A 20,502-nucleotide genomic window follows, 5' to 3' on the forward strand; every position below is an offset into this window, starting at 1 on the left:
AATCCTCACTTTAAATCACTTCAGCTAAACTTGTTAAATTACTGACTTAAATTAAATCAATAGAAACATATATATGGTCAAACAGATGTGCTAATTTAGTAGACAAGGCCTGAATGACACGGAGACTGAACTGTCATCTCACCCTCACAAATGGCCCTTCTAAGCTGAGATGCAATGACATTTAAAAAAAATTGGAGGTGGGGATCAGGAGTGAGAATTATGAGTGCTACTGCACTGAGAGAGAGAGAGCCCAACAGAATAGTAAAAAAATAATAATCTCTAGAACTGGTGCAAACATCCTGCACACTCACCCCTATACTTCAGACCTCGTATTTGAGGGCAGCCTCAAAAAGGGAGCGGTCTGAAGAGTTCCTAGCCTCTGAAACAGCCAACACCTTTGTGGGTAATGGTATTTTGAACCTAGAGGATCCTTGACACCAGAACCCTCAGTTTGGTTGCAATTCCAGCAAAGAACAAAAACCTGTAATTTCTAGTTGATTAAGAAATATATAAGCCAAAATAGTAGGAGAGTGAAGCTTGTGGAGATGCAGAGAAAACTAACATGTGTTGATGATTTGTCCATTCTGGCTGACAGCAAAGAGAAATTAGTAAATATGGTATCGGAATGGACATCTGTTTGAAGATCATGATTTGAAGGTGAACCCAAAGAAAGCTGAAGTTATGCATGTAGGCAAGATGGAAGAAGAGAAGTGGTTGACTGAAGTTTCAGGAGAGAAGCTGAATTAGTTTGTGTACTTGAGAACTACACAGTGCCATCCTGAAGAGATCTTGAAAACTGAAAAGAACCCAATGTGCCTGGGTGCCCGTGAAAAAGGTGGTAGGAGTATTGTGGGACCAGCAATTAAGTAACAAACTGAAGGCAAAATTGTATTTTGTTTGTGTTTATCCCTGCCTGCTGTATGGTTTGGAAACAGTAGGTCTTATGGGGATGGTGCGGGGGTCAGGGGGAAGAAGACATGGGTAGCAGAAGACATGGGTAGGAGAATGGCGGGCAAGCAGAGTGTAGACAGTGCACATGGAAGAAATTAGGGGCAAGATGAATTTGGGACTCCTAGCAATAGGCTGGGCATATGATAAGAATGGGAGAGGAACAACCATTAAAGAAAGCATGGGAGGAAGAGGACAGCAAGAAAGGATATATTAGACTGAGGATACAATAAGAGACTTTAAGGGAAATTTGAAGAGAAAAGACTGGAACTCCAAGACAGAACACATGGGTTTGGAAGGAGTGACACAGAGTCGTGGGCACGGATGACCCTGTGTCAACGGGAAAAGGAATCGTGAAGTGTAAGAAATATGTAAACAGAACCCCTGTGTTACGGCTGGAAAATCCTTCTCTATTTTCTTCTATAAAATCAAAACCTATTTAAATAACAGGCAAGCCACAGTCCTGGTTAATGAGATTCTGGACTAATAAATAAACTGGCTATCATCCTAGAAGTTTATTAACATAGAATATGGGCTTTGCATTCTCGTCAGGAAGACGTTACTGTTGCACTGCAGCTTTAAACATTTTTAAATGGAAGTTGAGCAATAACAAGCAAAATGGTCTGTCAAAACACGGAGAAGATAATTGGTTTAAAAAAACTCAAAATCTCTCTACCTTTCCTGGTTCACCCCACCCTTATTGCCCCTCCTGTAATGCCTATGTGTCAAAAAGGCTCTCGTCTTGAAGATAACAGTATGTTTTCAGGTTTAATTGTGTTTGTCTCAAAATAAACAAAACAAAAAAATAGGAAGTTGGAGCCCTACTGTCCTGTGGAGAGGGACAAGAGGAAGGAGGAAAACAAGATTTTTTTTAAAAAAAATCTTGTTTAAAATATTTAAATAGATTCACTTTTGGCAGTTTGATAACCAAGAGTGTGTCCATTGTGTGTGGGAGGCAGGATGGGGAGAGTGCATCTTCAGCAGGAGTGAGTGAAAAGCCAAGGTGGTGGTATTTGTAGCTTGCTTACAGCCTAAAAAATTGACTAGAAAAATATCACTCAAAATTCAGGAACTTGGACAAATCACTGTAAGGTTATACTGAAATAACTTTGCGCTCTGTGTGTCTCAGACTCTGTTACAGGGATTTGCGTACAGTACTTTTATGGAAAAATAACGGTATAGTAATTATGCAGATGAGATACCCACAGTCAGAGCTGCATAATGGAGCAGAGGCAGTGATGTGACCGTTACTGTACAGGGTCTCTGTACTATTGACTGGTTGTGACCACTCTATTTCAGTTAGCAGAGCACAGCGGTATGAGGGAGTGAGTGCTCATCTTAGAGGAGTAACCTGAAGATGTACTCTGTTAATTTGGTTCTGAGTACCTCTTCTGCCTCCCAGTTTTACCTCATGATCTAAACAAAGAACATCCTCAAGTTAACATTAAAACTACCTGATAAATTGGAATGATCAGGAATGGATATTCTATAATCCCCTCAAGTCAAAAGGCTTCTAGCCATTTTAAATTTTGGTAACTTTAAAATGAGAACATTTGTGCAAAAGTTTTATCACTAATCTCATTTTAAAGCCATGGTTGCACAATATTCATTCAGAGAGGGCAGATCACAGTCTAGCATATAGCCTCTTTCAGTGCAGTTTCATGGAAAGGCTAAATACAGGTTGCTCTGGTTTTTCTATTAATTAAAAAAAAATCACAAACTCTTGGAATTAGTATCTTTAAATATAAACACACTGTAGGAATAGCTGTTCTTGGGACAGGTTTTATTGACACAATAACTTCCCTATAAATCTGGCTAACACTTTCTACAGTGATGACAAACTGCCAGTATGGTACTTGTACCTAAGCTACATGCTTGACTTTCTGCCATTTACTCTCTTCTCTCATCTGCTACCGCATCAGTGTGCTTTTCCACTTCATTGGGTTGAGGTATTCCATGGTAGTGATTTACACTGTCAGTTTGGTTTACTTGGTCTGAGTTTCTCTTGCCTATTTGCATCTTTTCTGGTAGCTTCAATTTTATGTAGTGTACATTTAATCACAAAGTCCCTGATCCTGCACCTGGATCTGTGTGGATTGGTAGTGTAAGAGTCCACCTGTGTCTGTCCCCAACCTGAGAATTGGGGACCAAGTCAGACCTGCTAACCTTCCAAGAGAAGGCCAGGGTTTTTGTAAGGTGGGGACGTTTAGCACTGCAGAATCATTCAGAAGAATAACTAGCAATTCAGTTCTACAGCATAGATTCAGTATTTTGGGATTCATAATGGTATACTCTAGGGGGTTGCATTTATTTTCCTTTCATGTGTAACCATCGCCATGATGATCTCCCCCGCACTCAACCGTCATGATGGAGGGTAGGCCAAATTTGAGTGAGTTGCACTGCAACCCCATGAGCCAGGTCACAACTCCACTCATACAAAGTTGGTCCAGTCAGGGGGGCGGACCTGCGGTGCAACCCTGGAGGTTCCAATGCCCGGACTGGAGAGCCAAGCCCAGCCAGCTCCATAGCACAGGAGCTGCTACTGTTAGGTGAGTGCAGGGCAGGACATGACCGAAACCACTCCAGGGCCTTTACCCTCAAATTATGTACTGGGTCATGACAGGCCATAAATATTTTCAAATGTGTCCTGACTCCAAAAAGGTTGAGAACAACGATATCAAGGCCCTCTACAGAGATTACTTCATCTAAATTCCTGTCCATCACTGATACCTTGCTATGGCACTTCATTTTCCATTTTTAAAGTTGATCTAGCAGTATTGTATAAAAATGAATTAGCTTAGCATCTGCTCTTTCTGTCTAGCATTAGCAGCCTTCACTGTTGCATTTAGCCGTATACTACCTAATGTTAACTCATTTGTTGACTTCATCAAATGTGCCAGAAATCAATCATGGCTTCTGCTTGCATCTTGTTTTGGAAGTTGATCCCTGATCTCTTGCCAGTTTGCCGAGGACAGCTTACAACTGTGCCCCTTAGTGTTGATTCAGCCTATTTGACCTCCTCCTTCACAGATACAGCCTTCACTAGCTGAGATAAAGAGAACAGAAGATATGTAAATAGCTATTGAACTAATTAAGGAATTCTGTTTGCTCGCCATTTTTTCTAGATGGGAAAACACTACCTGAAATTGGCAGAAGAACAGGATGAAGAGCTCAACAACTGTAGTGCTGTTGACTGGCTGATTCTTGCTGCTAAGCAAGGTCGAAGGGAAGCTGTCAAACTGTTGCGGAGATGCTTAGCAGACAGAAGAGGTATGGGTTCTTTAGGAGCTTTAACTCTTGTATTTTTAGTTTGTACTTTAGCTACAAATAATCATCCCATTAAAATATTGGAGAGACAGGTTAAAATATACTTTAAAATCCGGGTATATTTGGAGCAAAATTATGTGAACAGCTGCTGATAGAATGTTAGAGTAGTTAATTAAAAGAATGACATATGATTTTGCATATAGAAGTATTAGTGTCAATCATGTACTTGAATTCCTTCATTAGATTCTTATTTCTTACCAGATCTCATTGAAACTCTTCATCTTTGTCTTTAAGGTTAATTTCACACCCCGCCTACATATCTGCTGTTGTTCTCTTCTCCTGTCCCTTTCATTCTCCCTTTATTCTTCTCAATCCTCTCGCCTAATTGGTTCCCTGTACCATATTCTCCCATTTCAAGATTCACGCCTTCCTTCATCCCACTTCCTACGCTTGGAATAGTCTTCCTCATGTCTGCCAAGTATCTGATCTCTTCTTGAAACCCACTTCTTTACATAATACTTCCTACCTTGTTCTCATCACCAGTGCTCTATCCATGCCATCTTTTACCTGAACTGTTGTCCTTATGTCTTGTCTCCAGGCAAGATTACAGACTCTTTGTGGCAGGGAATACATCTTATGCAATCCGTAAAGTGCACGGTACATTTTAAGATGTGTATATTTTTTGTTGGGAAGCCCTGGACACAGAACAATGTAGGAAAAATTTAGTTAACTTGAGAAGATGACGTGTGAATCAGCTTGTCCAAAAACTTAGAACTAAAGTGGAAAAAAAGAACAAATTGTGAGCATGTCTATCACTTGTTTCCGAGATGTGGGATGATAATATCTAATACACTTTCTTTTCTTGAGGCATCACTTCTGAGAATGAGCAAGAAGTGAAGAAATTATCATCTGAGACTGATCTGGAGAGAGCTGTGAGAAAAGCTGCCTTAGTTATGTATTGGAAATTAAATCCGAAGAAGAAGAAGCAGTTAGCAGTTTCTGAACTGCTGGAGAATGTTGGGCAAGTTGACAATGAAGGTAGATATCCAGTACCCCAGAAAAGAAACAGATCCTATCTAAAACACAAAATTAAAAGCAGAACACAACTTAAAACCTAAATGACCATATACAAAATAAAATAAATAAGTGTGTAACCCATTCATGGAAAAATAGTTGTGATAATGACCTTTATCAGCTGCTCACTCTAACTCATTAAAGCTGATTCATATGCTGTCAGGAGTTTTGCTTATGCATGGTGGCTCACTTAAGTACCAATGAGAACCACTAAAGATTAGAAATGACTAACCTTTTAATCAACTCAGTGTTTTTGAAAAACACTCTTATTTACTTTGATTTTATCAGTAACAAAGCACTGTGAGTATCTTGCCAGATATTTGAAGTTACTAACTTAAAAATGCATCACAAATTAAGCATATACTAATAATCTAAACACTATTCCTCTTTTTAACGCTGTAGCTGAAATAAAAATGTACTGTTATGGCCACTTTCTCCACTTTCAAAAAAGTACATGATGAAATGAGTTCTGTTTTTGTGTTGCCACTCAATCTATACAGTTCTTTCAAGGAATTCAGCAGATTCTCGCTCAGTGTCATGTTGTTGCAAACAGGTGGTGGACCCTAAGGATCACAGCTGCTCTGGAGGCAGCTTTGCTTGTCCCTAAGTAGAGCCTTCTTAGAGGATTTCTGCCACAGTAGGACCTGGTAGCATATGCCCTTGAGTAAACCTTTATCTCATTGGTTTGAGGTGCTACTGTCCTCTCTATTTTTGCTGCTTTAGCTAATGACATTTGTTGGCGTTTGTTCGCTTAATGACTACTTTGTGAACTTCTGTTATCTAGCAGATGGTGAAAAACAACCTGGCCCAGTTCCAAAGTCTGTACAGAAGCAAAGAAGAATGCTGGAACGATTAGTAAGCAGTGAATGTAAGTGCGCACATCCCGTTTGAAATGTAATGACCATGATTTCATTTTGCTTTGTTTTGCTAAATAATTTTGCACCAGCTGTAAGTTTTTTTCTCAACTACAGTATGTTAACCTAATGCGTTTTTAGCTTCTGATTACACAGCATTTAAGCTTAGCATCTAATGTACACAGCTCTTTGTCCTGTTACCTTGCTGTAACTGTTAAACCACACCTCCTCACTGAGGATTTCTCTCTTTGTCTCCTACATAAATACTTGATTTAAACAGACCTTCCGTACCACACCAGTCCCAAAAAAGCTGTCCTTGTGATTAGCTGTCTTCACCTATCACTCAAGAGACCCAGATTCAAGCTGTTGGACTCCAGGCTTAAATTTAAGGAAGAAACATCTCTTCTTATGACCAAGATAGATACATTTTTCCTGGCATCTGAAGGGCATGTCATCCAGCCCTGCCCAGCCGAGAAAGATCACAGTGCAATTCATTTCTGAAAAGAAAGGAGCAGTTACTGAAGACACATCAAAAGTATTACTGTCTTGGCTCTTGCTGAGGAGGGAGAGCCTCATGCACTTTTTAACTGGTAAAAATGATACCACTAGAAGGAAGCTGTATCTTCTATGGGTTAAAAAGTTCTGGCTCAGCTCTTATGACACCTGTACAAGAAAACTAACAGGTTTTAAATTTCTGATCAGGGCATGAAGATTCCAGATTGTTGGGAAGGAAGAGGGAAGGACCCGACTCCTAACTAGTTCTCAAAATCAGGACTACTACTTGCTTAGTAGATGAGATAGGAAGGTAGATAAAAATGATGGATGTAGAGAGAGGTGCTCTGTTTAGCCTTTCTTGCAGTACAGGAACAAAGATATCTGACTCTATGAAAAGGCAGCAAATTTAAAACTGATGAAAAGAAATACCCTCCTCACTCTCATCCATTTATCCCCACAAAGCATTAAGCTGTGATACTTGCCACCACAAGATTATCGAGGAAGGGGTGTCATAGGATTGAAAAAAGGATGAAAAATTTCAGATGGGAAATAAAAATTACACTAGCTAGGATTTTAAAACAAAACACATTTATAAGGGATATCAACCTTCCTCCTTCAGGATGCAAGTCAACAGTCCATTGCTTGGTGTTAAAGATAATCCCCTCCCTTCATTCCCCTTCCAGATATGTAGGTATGTTAATGCATAATTATGAATTATGTGGTTTACCTCTTCCTCTGAATCTTCTGATATGGGCACTGTCAAACAGGATGCCAGACTGCATGGAGTATTGGTCTTGATCCAGCATGGTATTCCAACCATTGCTCTGCAGCTGCTAATCTTCATATACATTACCTATTTTTTTTTAAAAAAAGGAAAATGTGAAGAAATGATAGGAGGATTTAAAGACTGAAAACGAAGATGGTGAAGGAACATAGTTACAAACAATGCATATTGTACTGAGTGCATTGTAGTTAAACTAAACTTCAGTTAAGGCCATATACAGAACAGTTCTAATTCTGTTTTCATACTAATGTATAAAATGTAAAAATTCATATAAAGTCAGTCTCACTCTTCTTTAGGGCTGTTTTAAATGTCCTACAGTTTAAAAACTAGTACTATATACTACTAAAACTTCCCAAAACTTCAGGTTGAGATTCAATCAGTGTCACTGTAGTCCTCTCCTTCCAAGTAGCTTGTGGCTCATCAGATGTATGTGAGACTCTGCACTTAAAGTAACATTCTCAAGATGAACTGGGGCTTTTTGGTGGTTTTACATTAACTTGTCATATTTATGAAAAGTGCTATAGTATAGTGCATGTAAGAGAGAGGAAAGGACAGTACTCTGGATAGAGATGGGAGTCAGGCCTGAATTTTATTCCCAGTCTTGACAGACTTTTCATATGGACTTGAGCCACATAGAGCTTAGTGTGACCCAATTTCCATTTCTTGAAAAAATGTTTAGGGCCAAGTTTGCCACATTTCTTTTTTTCTCTCTCTCCATTGGAAAGCGTGCTGTGGTCTGAGTTCACTGGAGAATCTTCTGCTTTGGAACATATTGGATGATGCTACTGCACATTCCATCCCTTAGCTGCTGATCTTCTGAATCAGTGCTTCTCCTTCATTCTGATAGCAAATAAATGCAAAACAAGCCACTTTGTTCTGAATCCTTCAGCAGCTCATAGTGTTGTGGGGGGGAGGGGGGTCAGTAATTTTCTGAAAGCTTAAATGGCAGATGAAATAACCTACATGTAAGTGTAGGCAGAAATTGATGTGCACATTTCTTTTTTTTACTGCAAATGGGGGAGGCAGGGAATTTGTCATAATCAAACTGAAGAAAAATCTGAATAATAAAGTGGAACCTACAACATATGCTTTTAATATCAATTGAGAGACTTGGGTGTCAAGTTACTAATGGCATTTGAAATGAAAAGTTTTCATCAAACACTTAAAGCAGGAGGTAGGCTGTTCTCTCCTCTCCAGAGATGGAGTTGGCTGTCCGTGCATGAGTAGAAGCCGCTATTACTAGCTAATATTCACTTCCCTGACCCAATCAGTTTCACGCTGTGCATTTTGTCTGAGGCAAGTTTTCTTCTGATTTAATGCATTGTCAACACTTGGAAGCCTGATTTAAGCCTGTTTGCAAAGATTTGAGATGGTGTGAACTCAGTAGAAGCACATAGAGGCAATTACAGGTGACATTGTCTGACTGTGGACAATGCCTGAGAATGAAAATGTCATTACATTTGATTTAATATGTCAGCCATGCATGATAAACTAAGAACTCTGCCTATCAGTGTATCCCAGAAGTGCTGTCAAATAATTTTGCTCTATTCCAACCCTCTCCTCTTTTTGAAAACTTCCAGTGAAGGAGATTGCATGACTTCCCTAGGCAATTTTTTCCATTGTCCTTCCTGTTTCTCATTCTGCAGCTGAGAAGAAACTGTTTTATAAATGTCTTCATGTATGTCATGACAGGACAAGCTGTCTATTCCGTAAGGTGGTGCAAGATTACTTTAAAATATACACTTTAAATATGCAAACAAATCAACATATATCCTTGTGAGACTGAAGATTAAGGTATACAGTGCTGCTTTTTTTGTTACATTCCTGTACCTTTTGCTTTATACCAAGAATGCCTAGAATGCTGCTAGTTTGCTATAAAAATGTAGCATTTTATGTAAAAACGTTTTAAAATTACAGTAAGACCACAAATCAAATACATTAAATCCTATACTTTTAAACTCCTAGTCGATTGTTTCAATTTCCTATATGCAACTTGTACTCAGATAAGAATTAAGTAGACGAGCCTTGATATCTTTTGTCAGCTGACTCTCTAAACTTACTGTGTGGGAGGCTTGTTGTAGGTTTTTGTCATTCAAAAGTCTTTCATATTTGAAGCAATATCAGGTGCTTCTGTGTGTGGGGAAAGTTGGCATTAATTCTTCCTTATAATTGACATCAAACTTGTTTACCATGGAAACTGGCTAATCTACACTGACTGGGACAGGCTGTAGGAGGCGATTGAGACAATTGTGTACATGATCTTGTATCCCAGTACTCCTCTGGAGGTTCACAGGGGTTAATCGAGGCCCTCCAACCTCCATTCTATTCATAGGGCTGGAGGGGAGTCTCCTTGCCCTCTTGGTATAGAAGGAGCTAAGTGGCAACCTGTGAAATGCCCCCACTCTTTGAGCTCCGCTGCAGCAAGACTTCAGGAAGTTGTAAGGAGCATAACTTCATAGCAAATTCCTGAGTTAAAAATATGAAATGTATTACTTTGTATGAGTGTCTGGTGTACTTTGGGTGGACACTTCTTGGCAGAGTAGTAAGGGATTTGTTTTTTGGGGTCCTTAGCCAAAGTCGTCCTTCCCCCTGCTATTGTATACAGCAGCAGTCTTGTGGCACTTTGTCCCCAGCATGCCTAAATTTAAGTAGTGGTATTTGTAGTGTATTTAAATAATTAATGTGTGCGCTTCTGTATTTGGAGAATTAGTAAATAGGCAAACAGACAAGATGAGAAAATCACGCTACTACATTATGTAAATGAGTAATGTTCAATTTGTTGGCCATTCAGTTTAGATCACTTCTAATGATGCTTCATAGCATGCTGATAAATATACTTCAGTATGTTTGGAAAAAAGTATATAGTATCCAGCCTCACATCATATCAAAACTATTAGATAGAGGGAGATGATATGGGGTCTTGTGTGTGTGAATTATGAGGCATTGCTCATTTTACTGAGTTAATGAGATTTCCTAGATATAAAAGGAATATATGCAATGTATTCACCAGAGAACTGACTTCTGACTCAGTGCAGACTTTCAGTTAAACATTGAGGAGTTCTTTTCCTGTGGCTCTTTGTGTCTTTTTTTAACACGGCAGAGCTACTGAAAATTTAATTATTTTTACCCCAAAATGTTATAAAGGGAGGGGAAAGCCATAGTTATGTTTCAGATAAAATTGCAGGGCACTAGAATAAGCATACAAATATCTTTGACAGGTGAAAATATCTGCACTGCAGCTTTAATCCTGATGAAACTTGGACACAAAATATGAAATTCATGCAATCTAACCAAATGCAATACAATGTATTTCATACTGGTCTCAGATGAACATGTTGGTTCACTTTATTTCTTCTTTCTTATAATTTGTGTATTATAGTAATATATACTGCTCTAAATATGGCCACTGCACTTATAAGATGTATTGTGACCACTTATTGCTACCAAAATTAATTTGCTATCTCTGAACAGGTCATAAAATAAACACCTGTTAACAAGAGTTCAATTTCTCCATAACATAAGCACGAAGTTTGTTGGTAAATAATTTCCACATCAGTCCTAGAAAGGCTGGTCTATGCCTTGTAATTAAAGGGATGCTAGTACTGTAATTTTTGAGCTCTCTTTTGTTATCTTCATTATAATTTTCAGCTAAGAACTATATCGCTTTGGATGATTTTGTTGAAATAACCAAGAAGTATGCAAAGGGAATCATCCCAACTAACCTGTTTGTGCAGGAGGATGATGATGATGAATTGGCTGGAAAGAGTCCTGAGGAACTACCACTGCGACTAAAGGTGAAAACTAGATAAGCACCTATTGTGTGATATGTATTGAAGGACTCTGAGGCTATTTTGGCTGTAAATAAATTAACTATCTTCAAATGATCTACCTTCAAAACTTCTATCTAGTCACCCAAAAGCATCATTTATAGAACTTGTGTGAGTGTAGAATTGCATATATACACATACACTGTGTGATGTTTTTGTACATATGGCATAAATTTAGAAGGAAGATGTTTTGAAAACATAAAAATTGTTCTTGGAAGATGACAATACATCTTCATACTCACTTTGCAGAGGACAACAATGCCTCTCTTTTGCCATATTTTTTATTTAGATGTATATCTGCATTTATTAATTACAGAGATCAGTAAATAAACGAATGAAGTGTGTAAACATGCATATACAAATGGGAAAACACAACCGTGGACTAGATGTGTAAGACAGCTCACTTTCTGTTGTGAGGGAATTAAAGGATGAAACTGGCTGGCAGTGGTTTGTGCAGGCCAACACTTCACTGTTAAACAGTACAAATAAAATCTATACAGGAGAACTGAGACACACATGCGTTCATTGATCTGAATTCCAAAATGGCAGCAGGTAGGGAGCAGAATGCTGCCATCAGCAAATCAGTTCTTTATTTGTCTTCCTTGGACATTATGTCCAATGTTAAGGGACCAAAAAAAAAAGGACTATATCTCCTCTAGTGCTTCCAGGTAACTGACCTAATGTTCTGAAGGAGATGTACTTAGGAAGGGACACTTCACCAGTGAATAGCCTTACGCTTAACTTCCTGGGCTTTCTGCCCCAGTTAGTATGATGTATAAATCTCTGTTGAAAGCTTCTTGGCCTCTCCTGTGAAGTATTTGATACAAAGGCATATGTTTGGCACACCATGGAAACTGAACTCTTTTGTGTTGTTTTGGGGCTGTGAAGCTACACTTGCCAGCATTTTTAGTTCAAAATTTGCTTGAGATGTAATTTCTTTCTAGATGCTCCTTTCCATCTGTCCTGCAGAAAGGGAGTGTCTTTTCTTACAATAACTTCAGTGTTGTTTGACAAGTCACCCTGCTGGGCAGGTAATCCCCTGCAAGATAAGTGGAATATTAAAGGCTCTGTGATATAATTGATTGTGGTTAAAGGACTAATCCTAGATCTGTGCATAGGGAAGGAGATGAAATAGTACTAGCTGCTTATAATAATAAAGAGGTTGAAAAGGACTAGTAGTTTTTGATAGCTGCTTGCTTACATATTTGGGAAGGAACATTTTGGAAAAATGCAAACTACCCGTAAAGACTTACGGCTTGTCCACATGACAAGTTACTGCATAGCAAGCCAGGATGTGAATCTACTGTGTGGCAAGCACCAGCTTAATGTCCTGTGAGAACACTGCTATAGCACTGTGAAAGTTCTGGAATGTGGCTTAGCATACAGCTTAGCATGCTTTCACTGGGCTGTAGCACTGTACAAATGGGACACTACTGTGCGGCAAGCCAGCGTGCCGCAGAGTCACACGCTGGCTTGCCTTATAGTAACCTGCCGTGTGGACAATCGCTTAGTGTAAATGGGTATAGCAATGCAGTGTGTGACGGAATCACTGGAGAAGCTGACAGTTACAGCTGAAGGAATGGCACAAGATGGTACAGAATTGCAGCGCTGCAGTTCATCTTTATAATACCAATGGGCACTTCAGTAGGAACCTAGTTGAACAGAATGCTAGATTAGGAAGCCTTTTAATAAAAAATGATGTGACATATCGATTATGAGATTTGTCTTCCTTTCTGAAAACTTTTTAGATATCAAAATGGAGAGGTAACAATCTGTGCCTCATCTGATGAAGTTAATATCAAAAAATGGTCATGGAGAAAACCCCATTTTGTTGTGCAACACCTCTTGAAACAGAAGTATTTCATCCAAGCTAGGCTTGACTTACTGCTACTGCTTTAACATGAATATACATACTGTACATGTACAAAAATGTTGTTAAATAAACTGTTTTTCTTTCTTTTCAGGTTGTAAAATATCCACTTCATGCTATTATGGAAATTAAAGAGTACCTTATAGATATTGCATCTAAGGCAGGAATGCATTGGCTGTCTACTATTATTCCAACACACCACATCAATGCCCTCATCTTCTTCTTCATCATCAGTAATCTGACAATCGATTTTTTTGCCTTCTTTATCCCATTAGTCATCTTCTATCTGTCCTTCATTTCCATGGTGATTTGCACACTGAAAGTCTTTCAAGACAGTAAGGCCTGGGAAAACTTCCGCACCCTGACTGACTTACTGCTTCGTTTCGAGCCAAATCTAGATGTTGAGCAAGCAGAAGTGAACTTTGGGTGGAATCATTTAGAGCCATACGTTTACTTTTTGCTCTCAGTTTTCTTTGTCATTTTTTCTTTCCCTATAACAAGCAAAGACTTCATACCATGCTCAGAGTTGGCTACCATCTCTGTTTTCTTCACAGTGACAAGTTATATGAGTTTAAGCACTTGTGCAGAACCCTACACGCGAAGAGCTTTAATGACTGAGGTGGCTGCTGGCTCCCTCTCCCTATTGCAGATACTACCTATAAATTTGGGCTATTTGAAATTCTTAGGTAAAACCTTCTTTACTCTTCCGATAGGCCACTTCTTCATACTAAATGTGAGCATCCCTTGTCTTCTGTTCCTGTACTTGTTCTATCTCTTCTTTAGAATGGCACAACTGCGGAATTTTAAAGGCACCTACTGTTACCTGGTTCCCTACCTGGTGTGTTTCATGTGGTGTGAACTCTCAGTGGTTATTCTGCAAGAGTCCTCCTGCATTGGTCTCATTCGTGCATCAGTTGGCTATTTTCTGTTTCTCTTTGCTCTCCCAGTTCTAATTGTAGGCATTGCACTCATGTGTCTTGTGCATTTCATAAAGTGGTTCATATCTTTGGAGCTCATGAAAATTGTGGTGACTCTTGTGTTGTGTGGTATTCCTTTGTTTTTACGATGGTGGACAAAAACTAATTTCTCCATGGTTGAAATGATAAAATCCCTAACCAGGAGTTCTATTGTGAAACTCATTTTGGTGTGGATTACAGCTGTAGTGTTGTTCTGTTGGTTCTATGTGTACCGATCAGAGGGAATGAAAGTCTACAACTCTACCTTGACATGGAATCAGTATGGCTTCGCCTGTGGACCCCGGTCATGGAAGGAGACTAACATGGCACGCACCCAAATTATATGTAGTCATCTGGAAGGACACAGAGTTACATGGACTGGGCGGTTCAAATATGTCAGGGTTACAGAAATTGACAATAGTGCAGAATCTGCAATAAACATGCTTCCGCTTTTTATTGGTGATTGGATTAGATGTTTGTATGGTGAAACCTACCCTGTGTGTGACCCAAAAAATGTTACCATGGAGGAGGAGGAGCTGTGTCGTCTCAAGTATCTGACAAAGCATGACTGTCACATGAAAAAGTTTGATCGATACAAATTCGAATTAACTGTGGGCATGCCTTTCAATGGCAAAAATGGAACTAAAGCTGTAGAGGAGGAGGATATAACCAAAGATATTGTGCTGAAGGCAAGCAACGAGTTTAAGAAAGTGTTGTTGAACTTGAGGCAAGGAAGTATAATTGAATTCAGCACAATTCTGGAGGGTCGTCTTGGCAGCAAGTGGCCTGTCTTTGAACTGAAAGCAATCACTTGCTTAAATTGCATGTCTAAACTTACACCCGCAGGAAGGCATGTGAAAATAGAGCATGACTGGAGAAGCACAGTGCAAAAAGCCATTAAATTTGCTTTTGATTTTTTCTTTTCTCCATTCCTGTCAGTTGCATATTGAGCTCATATACTGGTTCAATGGTATCTTCAATGTATACTGCATTAACACTACCAAAGGTTGGCTTCTTAACAAAACCTGCTGTAGCAATGTTCAAAATGTATGCTATTCCAGAGTATTGGTTGAGTTTTGTAGGTGTAAACACTGTACCCAGTCCTTGTATCCCGTAGGATTGAGGTTATAAATTCTATTTAAGTATTACTATAAATTAATGCACAGAATTGCTGCAGAGTAGATGCATGAACTGTTTTTTATCCAAAATGAACTCTTTTTCTGTGGTACAGTGCTAGGGTATATTCATCTGCTTGACATTAAAAGCACTTTACTCGTGAAATATTCACGGCATTGCCCTTATGTACTTTCACATGTAGAATGGATATCTTGTAGGCAACCTAAGATGTAATGTTTCTTGTATTTATTCAGTGGTTTCTAGAGAAGTATTAATTGTACAACTAGATTGAATCTGGTGCCATGTGATTGGGGTGTATTGAACTGAACTTCTTTGCTATTTATTAGATTTTATTTGAATGGATCTTTTGGTGGTGGACACTACTTCACACACCAGCAAGGTTGCAACAAGAGCTCTAGTTTCCATTTCACTTTTATTAAGTATTCTTCTTAAAATGAACATGCTATTCACTGTAACTGGTTATGATAGCTACAGTTTTATAATCCATGATAGCATGTGAATGATAGGCACAAGTCAGTAAGACTGGTATTGTGGCGGTACTAGTAATAGGCAAGCCAAATCAATTGAAAAGCTCTGTATAAAAAATCTACAATGGAGATGAAATAAAATGTCTGGTTAATAATATGTATTGTGCAAACATATGTAAATATAAACTTGAATTAAAATGGGATTCTACACTCATTGTTTATGCTTTGACATTGTGAGTAGTTACTTCCAATCCAATGGTAACAGCTTTAAATTATAAACCATATTACATTTTAGTATTTGGTTTAAAACACAATTCCAGTTTTGGCATGCTAGAAATTATTATTCTTATTTCAAGATACAGCAGTAAAATCAGAATATTGCGAGCTGCAAACTTCTTGTAGCTACATGATCTGTACATATACTTTCCTTTTTTCTCCACTTTATTCCAATTTGTACAGTCGTGATGATCAAGATGCAGTATTTGACTGTCAGAAAACCCTCCTCTTGACCCAGTCTTTCATTCCTCTATCCTTCCCTTCTTTTAAACATCTTCTTGCAAGGTCTGTTAAGCCCAGTTTTTCTCTTCAGAGCACTACCTATCTAGACTCCAAGTTGTTCAAGGCAAACACTGTTTTCATACCTGTATTTAAAGCCCCTATCATATTGCTGAGGCTGTACAAATAATAATGGAACTAATGATCTATAATTTAGTAAAATTAATATCACAACAAAAAAACACACAGCCATTGTTTTGGTATAGTTGGCCCCCCTTCTCTCTCCCCACCCCCACAGTTCTGTTCTTTGGTGTGGTTACTGTAGTTCCCACATATTCAAAAATCCATGAGTGAGGTCATCCAAAATCATTGTCTTAAAATGTCACGAGACTGGAAAATACTTGGAGGGGGTGGGGGCGAGTTGTTGCATTTGTTATTTTGAGCTGTGGGAAGCCATCTGCCTCAAAGTGCATGTGAGGCAAAGTTCAACTGAAAATTCACATGCAAAAATGCAGGCCTCTTTGCTGATGTCCTTTTATCCTCTCCTAACCTGTGGAGCAGAGGAGCTGCCATTCTATCCCTCTGCATGCCCTCTCCCCTGCCCTTATCGCTGTCCTGTCTCCTTCCCCTCTCTAGCTTCCTCTTTAGCATACTCAGACTCCTACCCTACTTACATTTTCCCTTTGTGCTCCCCCGTGATCTCCCTTTCTCCAAACCACCCCTTATATATTTCCTTTCTGACATCCCATATTCTCCAAAACCCTCCACCAATCTCCTCCTACTCCCTTTCAGGCTATGTCCTGCTTCAACCTGTCTCCTTACAGATGTTGGGCTAGAGCAAAAACTGGAGTGAGAGGTGGTAGCCATCTTCACTGGGTAATCTCACTTCCACATGCAAAGTCCAAAGTGAATGGTAGCTGTCTCGGCTGGGAGGCTTGCATTAGCTCCCTTTTGGCCATTTTGAATAGGGAAACCTCATGAGTTTGGAAGCCAGGATTCTGAGATCATGTGAGACTTTACCTTGACTGTGGCAGGTTTGCTTGTTTTTTAAAATCATGGTGGTTGTCCCTGATCCTAATTTCCATGCGTTCTGTTAGGGGCCAGTGGCCAACAGGCAAAGCCCTGGCAGTTCAGTTTCACTGCAACTGTTACAGGAGCTAGAGGAGACCCACAAAAGAGGGCTGGTGGCACAGGGCTTCTGTGGCTCTGGCTTAAGAGCAGAATCTTCTACCAAATAAAAGGTGATGGGGAGGGATGCTGCCAGAGGGACCATGAAACACCACAAGGTTCCTTTATGAAAAAATCTGGCATGAGGCATGATGAGCCTTGATTTTGAAATTGGTCTGTGTGTGTGTGTGTTCGTGGTCTTTCAATTCCTCTTCAAAAGAGGGAGGGTCAAACAATGTTTGCACTTTTTTAAAATGTCTATGCTTACTCTCACTTTGAAGTTAAGTGCTTGCGGTTTTTAAACTACACACATTTGAATGTCTAGCTTTTCATATGTTTTGAATCAAGAAAATTTGCATTCTCACTATTGAATAATGTTAAAGATCCTGCTATTCTTAGTTTTTACTCAGACAAATCTATCCCCTTCAATGGAAGTTTTGCTTGAGTAAAGGAAGTCGGGCTAATGATGCATCTGGAAAGCTATTTAATGGAGCACAGACAAATGTACAGAGCACGGCACTAGCATTTAGAGGTGGCACTATTCCTGATTCTGGCAAAAATGGTATGTGATGCTAGGCAAGTGATTTAGTCACTTCCTGGATCCCAGAACGCCCAGCTGCCAAGAAGAGGGGCTGAGACCTCTGCAGAGGGCTAGTGCTCCCCTATATCCCAGCACATGGGCAGAAGGGGAGAATTCAGGGCTCATAGCCCTGCCCCACCCCCCATTCTCCAGCTTCCTTCACTACTCTTCATATTTTCCAATCCCTCCCCATTCCTTCTTTCCCGTACCACCCGTTCCCATTTATTCCCCCCTCCCCTCCCAATATGTGTAATTTATTTTTTCAGCACATTCTGAATATTCTGTTGTACTCAGATTACATGTCTCCTAAATAAACCTTGAGAGAGGCAGATTCCCCTCCTCCTCCATGTTTAAGATTGGTTTCAGATTTCAGCCCAGGCTGGATTTCAATCTTCAGAGACTCAGAGGTGTCCATTGGTCCATTCATTTTAATGAAATGTTCTCAGCTGAAAGCAAATACCCCATGGTGCTAAGTACAGCCTGAACTAATAGCTCTGAGATGTGCAAACTGCTCCATTTATGTCTGTGGATGTTTCTTTTGCCCGTTGCCATTGCTGGAGAGTGTCTGATACAAGTTGAGCATACCTGTTGTTAGATACTTCTTGCCCTAGTGTCAGCTGTGTGGGTTTTTTGGTGCTCCTACCATGCCTGTTGTAAGCTTCCCCTCTAAAGATACAGGGCTTCCACCATCCTGGTTCACGGTGGGGAGGGGAGAGAAAGAGGGTCTCAGATACCACTGATGGGACAAAGACCCCCAGATCACATGGAGGCATAGGGAGAAAGGTCCAGTCCCCCACACCACTCCACCCATGTCTCGCAAGGGAGGTCAGACCACCATAGATGGACAGAGGGCCCTCCAGCTCCTGATGTGCATGCACACAGGCAGGGAGAAGGGCTCAAACACCCCCAGAAAGGAAAGCTCCCCCTGAATCTGGCTTATGGGGGGGGTGTCAGATCCCCATGGATGGGTAAGGGCCCCTGGTGCACAGATGGGGAGGGCAGCACTCAGACACCTCCAGTAACAACTCCCCAGAACCTAGTTATGGAGGGAGTTTAGGGCAGACTCCTATACATGGGCAGGGTTTCCCCAGCTCCTGGCACACACATGGAGAAAGGGAGGAGGAGTTAGACACCTGGAGGGGGCAGGTGCTCCCAGATCTCAGCTAACATGGGGATAGGAAGAGGGGCTCAGACACCTCTCAGAAAGTTAAGTTCCCTCCAGAACCAGGCTTCCATGAAGGGCAGCAAGGAGGATGTCAGGCCCCCATAGGTGGGTAACCCTCCCCCCCCCAATCCTGGCATGCATATGGGGAGTGGTGGGGGGGATCAAAGATCCCCAGATCCCAGCTTGCATGGTTGTAGGGAGAGGGGCTCAGATGCCCCAGATCCTGGTGTGCACATAAAAGGGGACAATGTCAGGCTAACAGGCACACTGCCCTTATTCTCCCCCTGCCATTCACCATACATCCCTCCCTTCCTCACCTATCCTACCACCCATCTCTATTTATCCCCCTTCCTTTGCTACAGCCCCAAATCCCTCTCATCCCATTTCCCCTCCCCCCCACTTCACCACCTAAATTGCCCCTCCCCTGCCAGCAACATTGACATACCTAATTTTGTTTTATAAAAATACTTTGAACATATTCCCCAAAAATAACCAAAAAAAAAACCCCACCACTCTTCCAGAGACAGATTTTAGCAATATGCTATCTAATCTCCTCCATATTTCTGCTTCAGGTGGTATGCAATGTGGTGGTAGCCGTATTGGTCCCAGAGTAGGGGGAAGAGAAGATAGATGAAGTAATATCTTTTATTGGACCAGCTTCTGCTGGTGAGAGTCAAGCTTTTGAGCTTACACCGAGAGGAGAGTCGTGTCTAAGCTCGGAAGCTTGACTCTCACCCACCGAAGCTGGTCCAATAAAAGATATTACCCCACCCATGTTGTCTTTTTGAGGGGAGGCTGGGTGTGTTTAGAATCCAAACACTCCTGCTTATCTGCTTGAGCTATTCAGCTGGTGTGAAATTGTGAAAGCAAACAATCCTGTTAACTCCTCTGCCCCTGCATGCCTAGTTTAATTCCTCTGGCACTTCAGCTCGAGAGGCTTTTGAGACACCAAAATAAAGTAGCAACATCTTTTTCAAATAAAGTTTTAATTTGATTTCCCTGGAAGGGCTGGTGAATACTATGTCCTCTGTTGCGGGTAACCCTCAAGCACCGGCCACACTGATAGGATGATCTGAGCTCTTGTTTGCTGTCTGTAAGCAAAAGTCAGTTGCCAGAAGGAGGGCACGGGTCAATGTTCATGTCACACTCCCTGTCAGTATCCAGGCCAGGCCAGGGAAGCTATTAATGATCCAACCAGTGGACCAAATTTGGTGATGAATCCTGGTCATGTGCCCCCTGGGGCATATTATGCATATGCTAAGAAGAAGCCTATTGTTTTAAAAAAAAAATTTTTTTTTGGAGGGTGGGAGCTGTAGCTCAGGAACCCCTTTATCAAATGGCTACAGATTTGGATCAGTAACAGAACCTCACCTACCCACCCCTTGAGGCACACCAAATTTCAAGGCACTCTGAGTC

General features: G+C 40.5%; 1 protein-coding gene across 6 annotated transcripts in view; it reads left to right on the top strand.

Annotated features, from left to right (window-relative positions):
• WFS1 (wolframin ER transmembrane glycoprotein) overlaps window positions 1–15,908 on the top strand; it is a 44,760-nt gene extending 28,852 nt beyond the window's left edge. For 5 of the 6 annotated variants that reach the window (XM_039542103.1, XM_039542104.1, XM_039542102.1 and 2 more), the window contains 5 exons: window positions 4,074–4,218; window positions 5,083–5,253; window positions 6,074–6,157; window positions 11,071–11,216; window positions 13,214–15,908. In XM_039542103.1, coding sequence (XP_039398037.1) covers window positions 4,074–4,218; window positions 5,083–5,253; window positions 6,074–6,157; window positions 11,071–11,216; window positions 13,214–15,025 — 2,358 coding nt within the window. In that variant the 3' untranslated portion in view covers window positions 15,026–15,908. The remainder of the gene's footprint in view (window positions 1–4,073; window positions 4,219–5,082; window positions 5,254–6,073; window positions 6,158–11,070; window positions 11,217–13,213) is intronic. The other variant, XM_039542105.1, reaches the window with a different exon arrangement.
• Window positions 15,909–20,502: the final 4,594 nt, after the last annotated feature.

The sequence above is a fragment of the Mauremys reevesii genome, linkage group 5, assembly GCF_016161935.1.
Source record: "Mauremys reevesii isolate NIE-2019 linkage group 5, ASM1616193v1, whole genome shotgun sequence".
NCBI lineage: Eukaryota > Metazoa > Chordata > Testudines > Geoemydidae > Mauremys > Mauremys reevesii.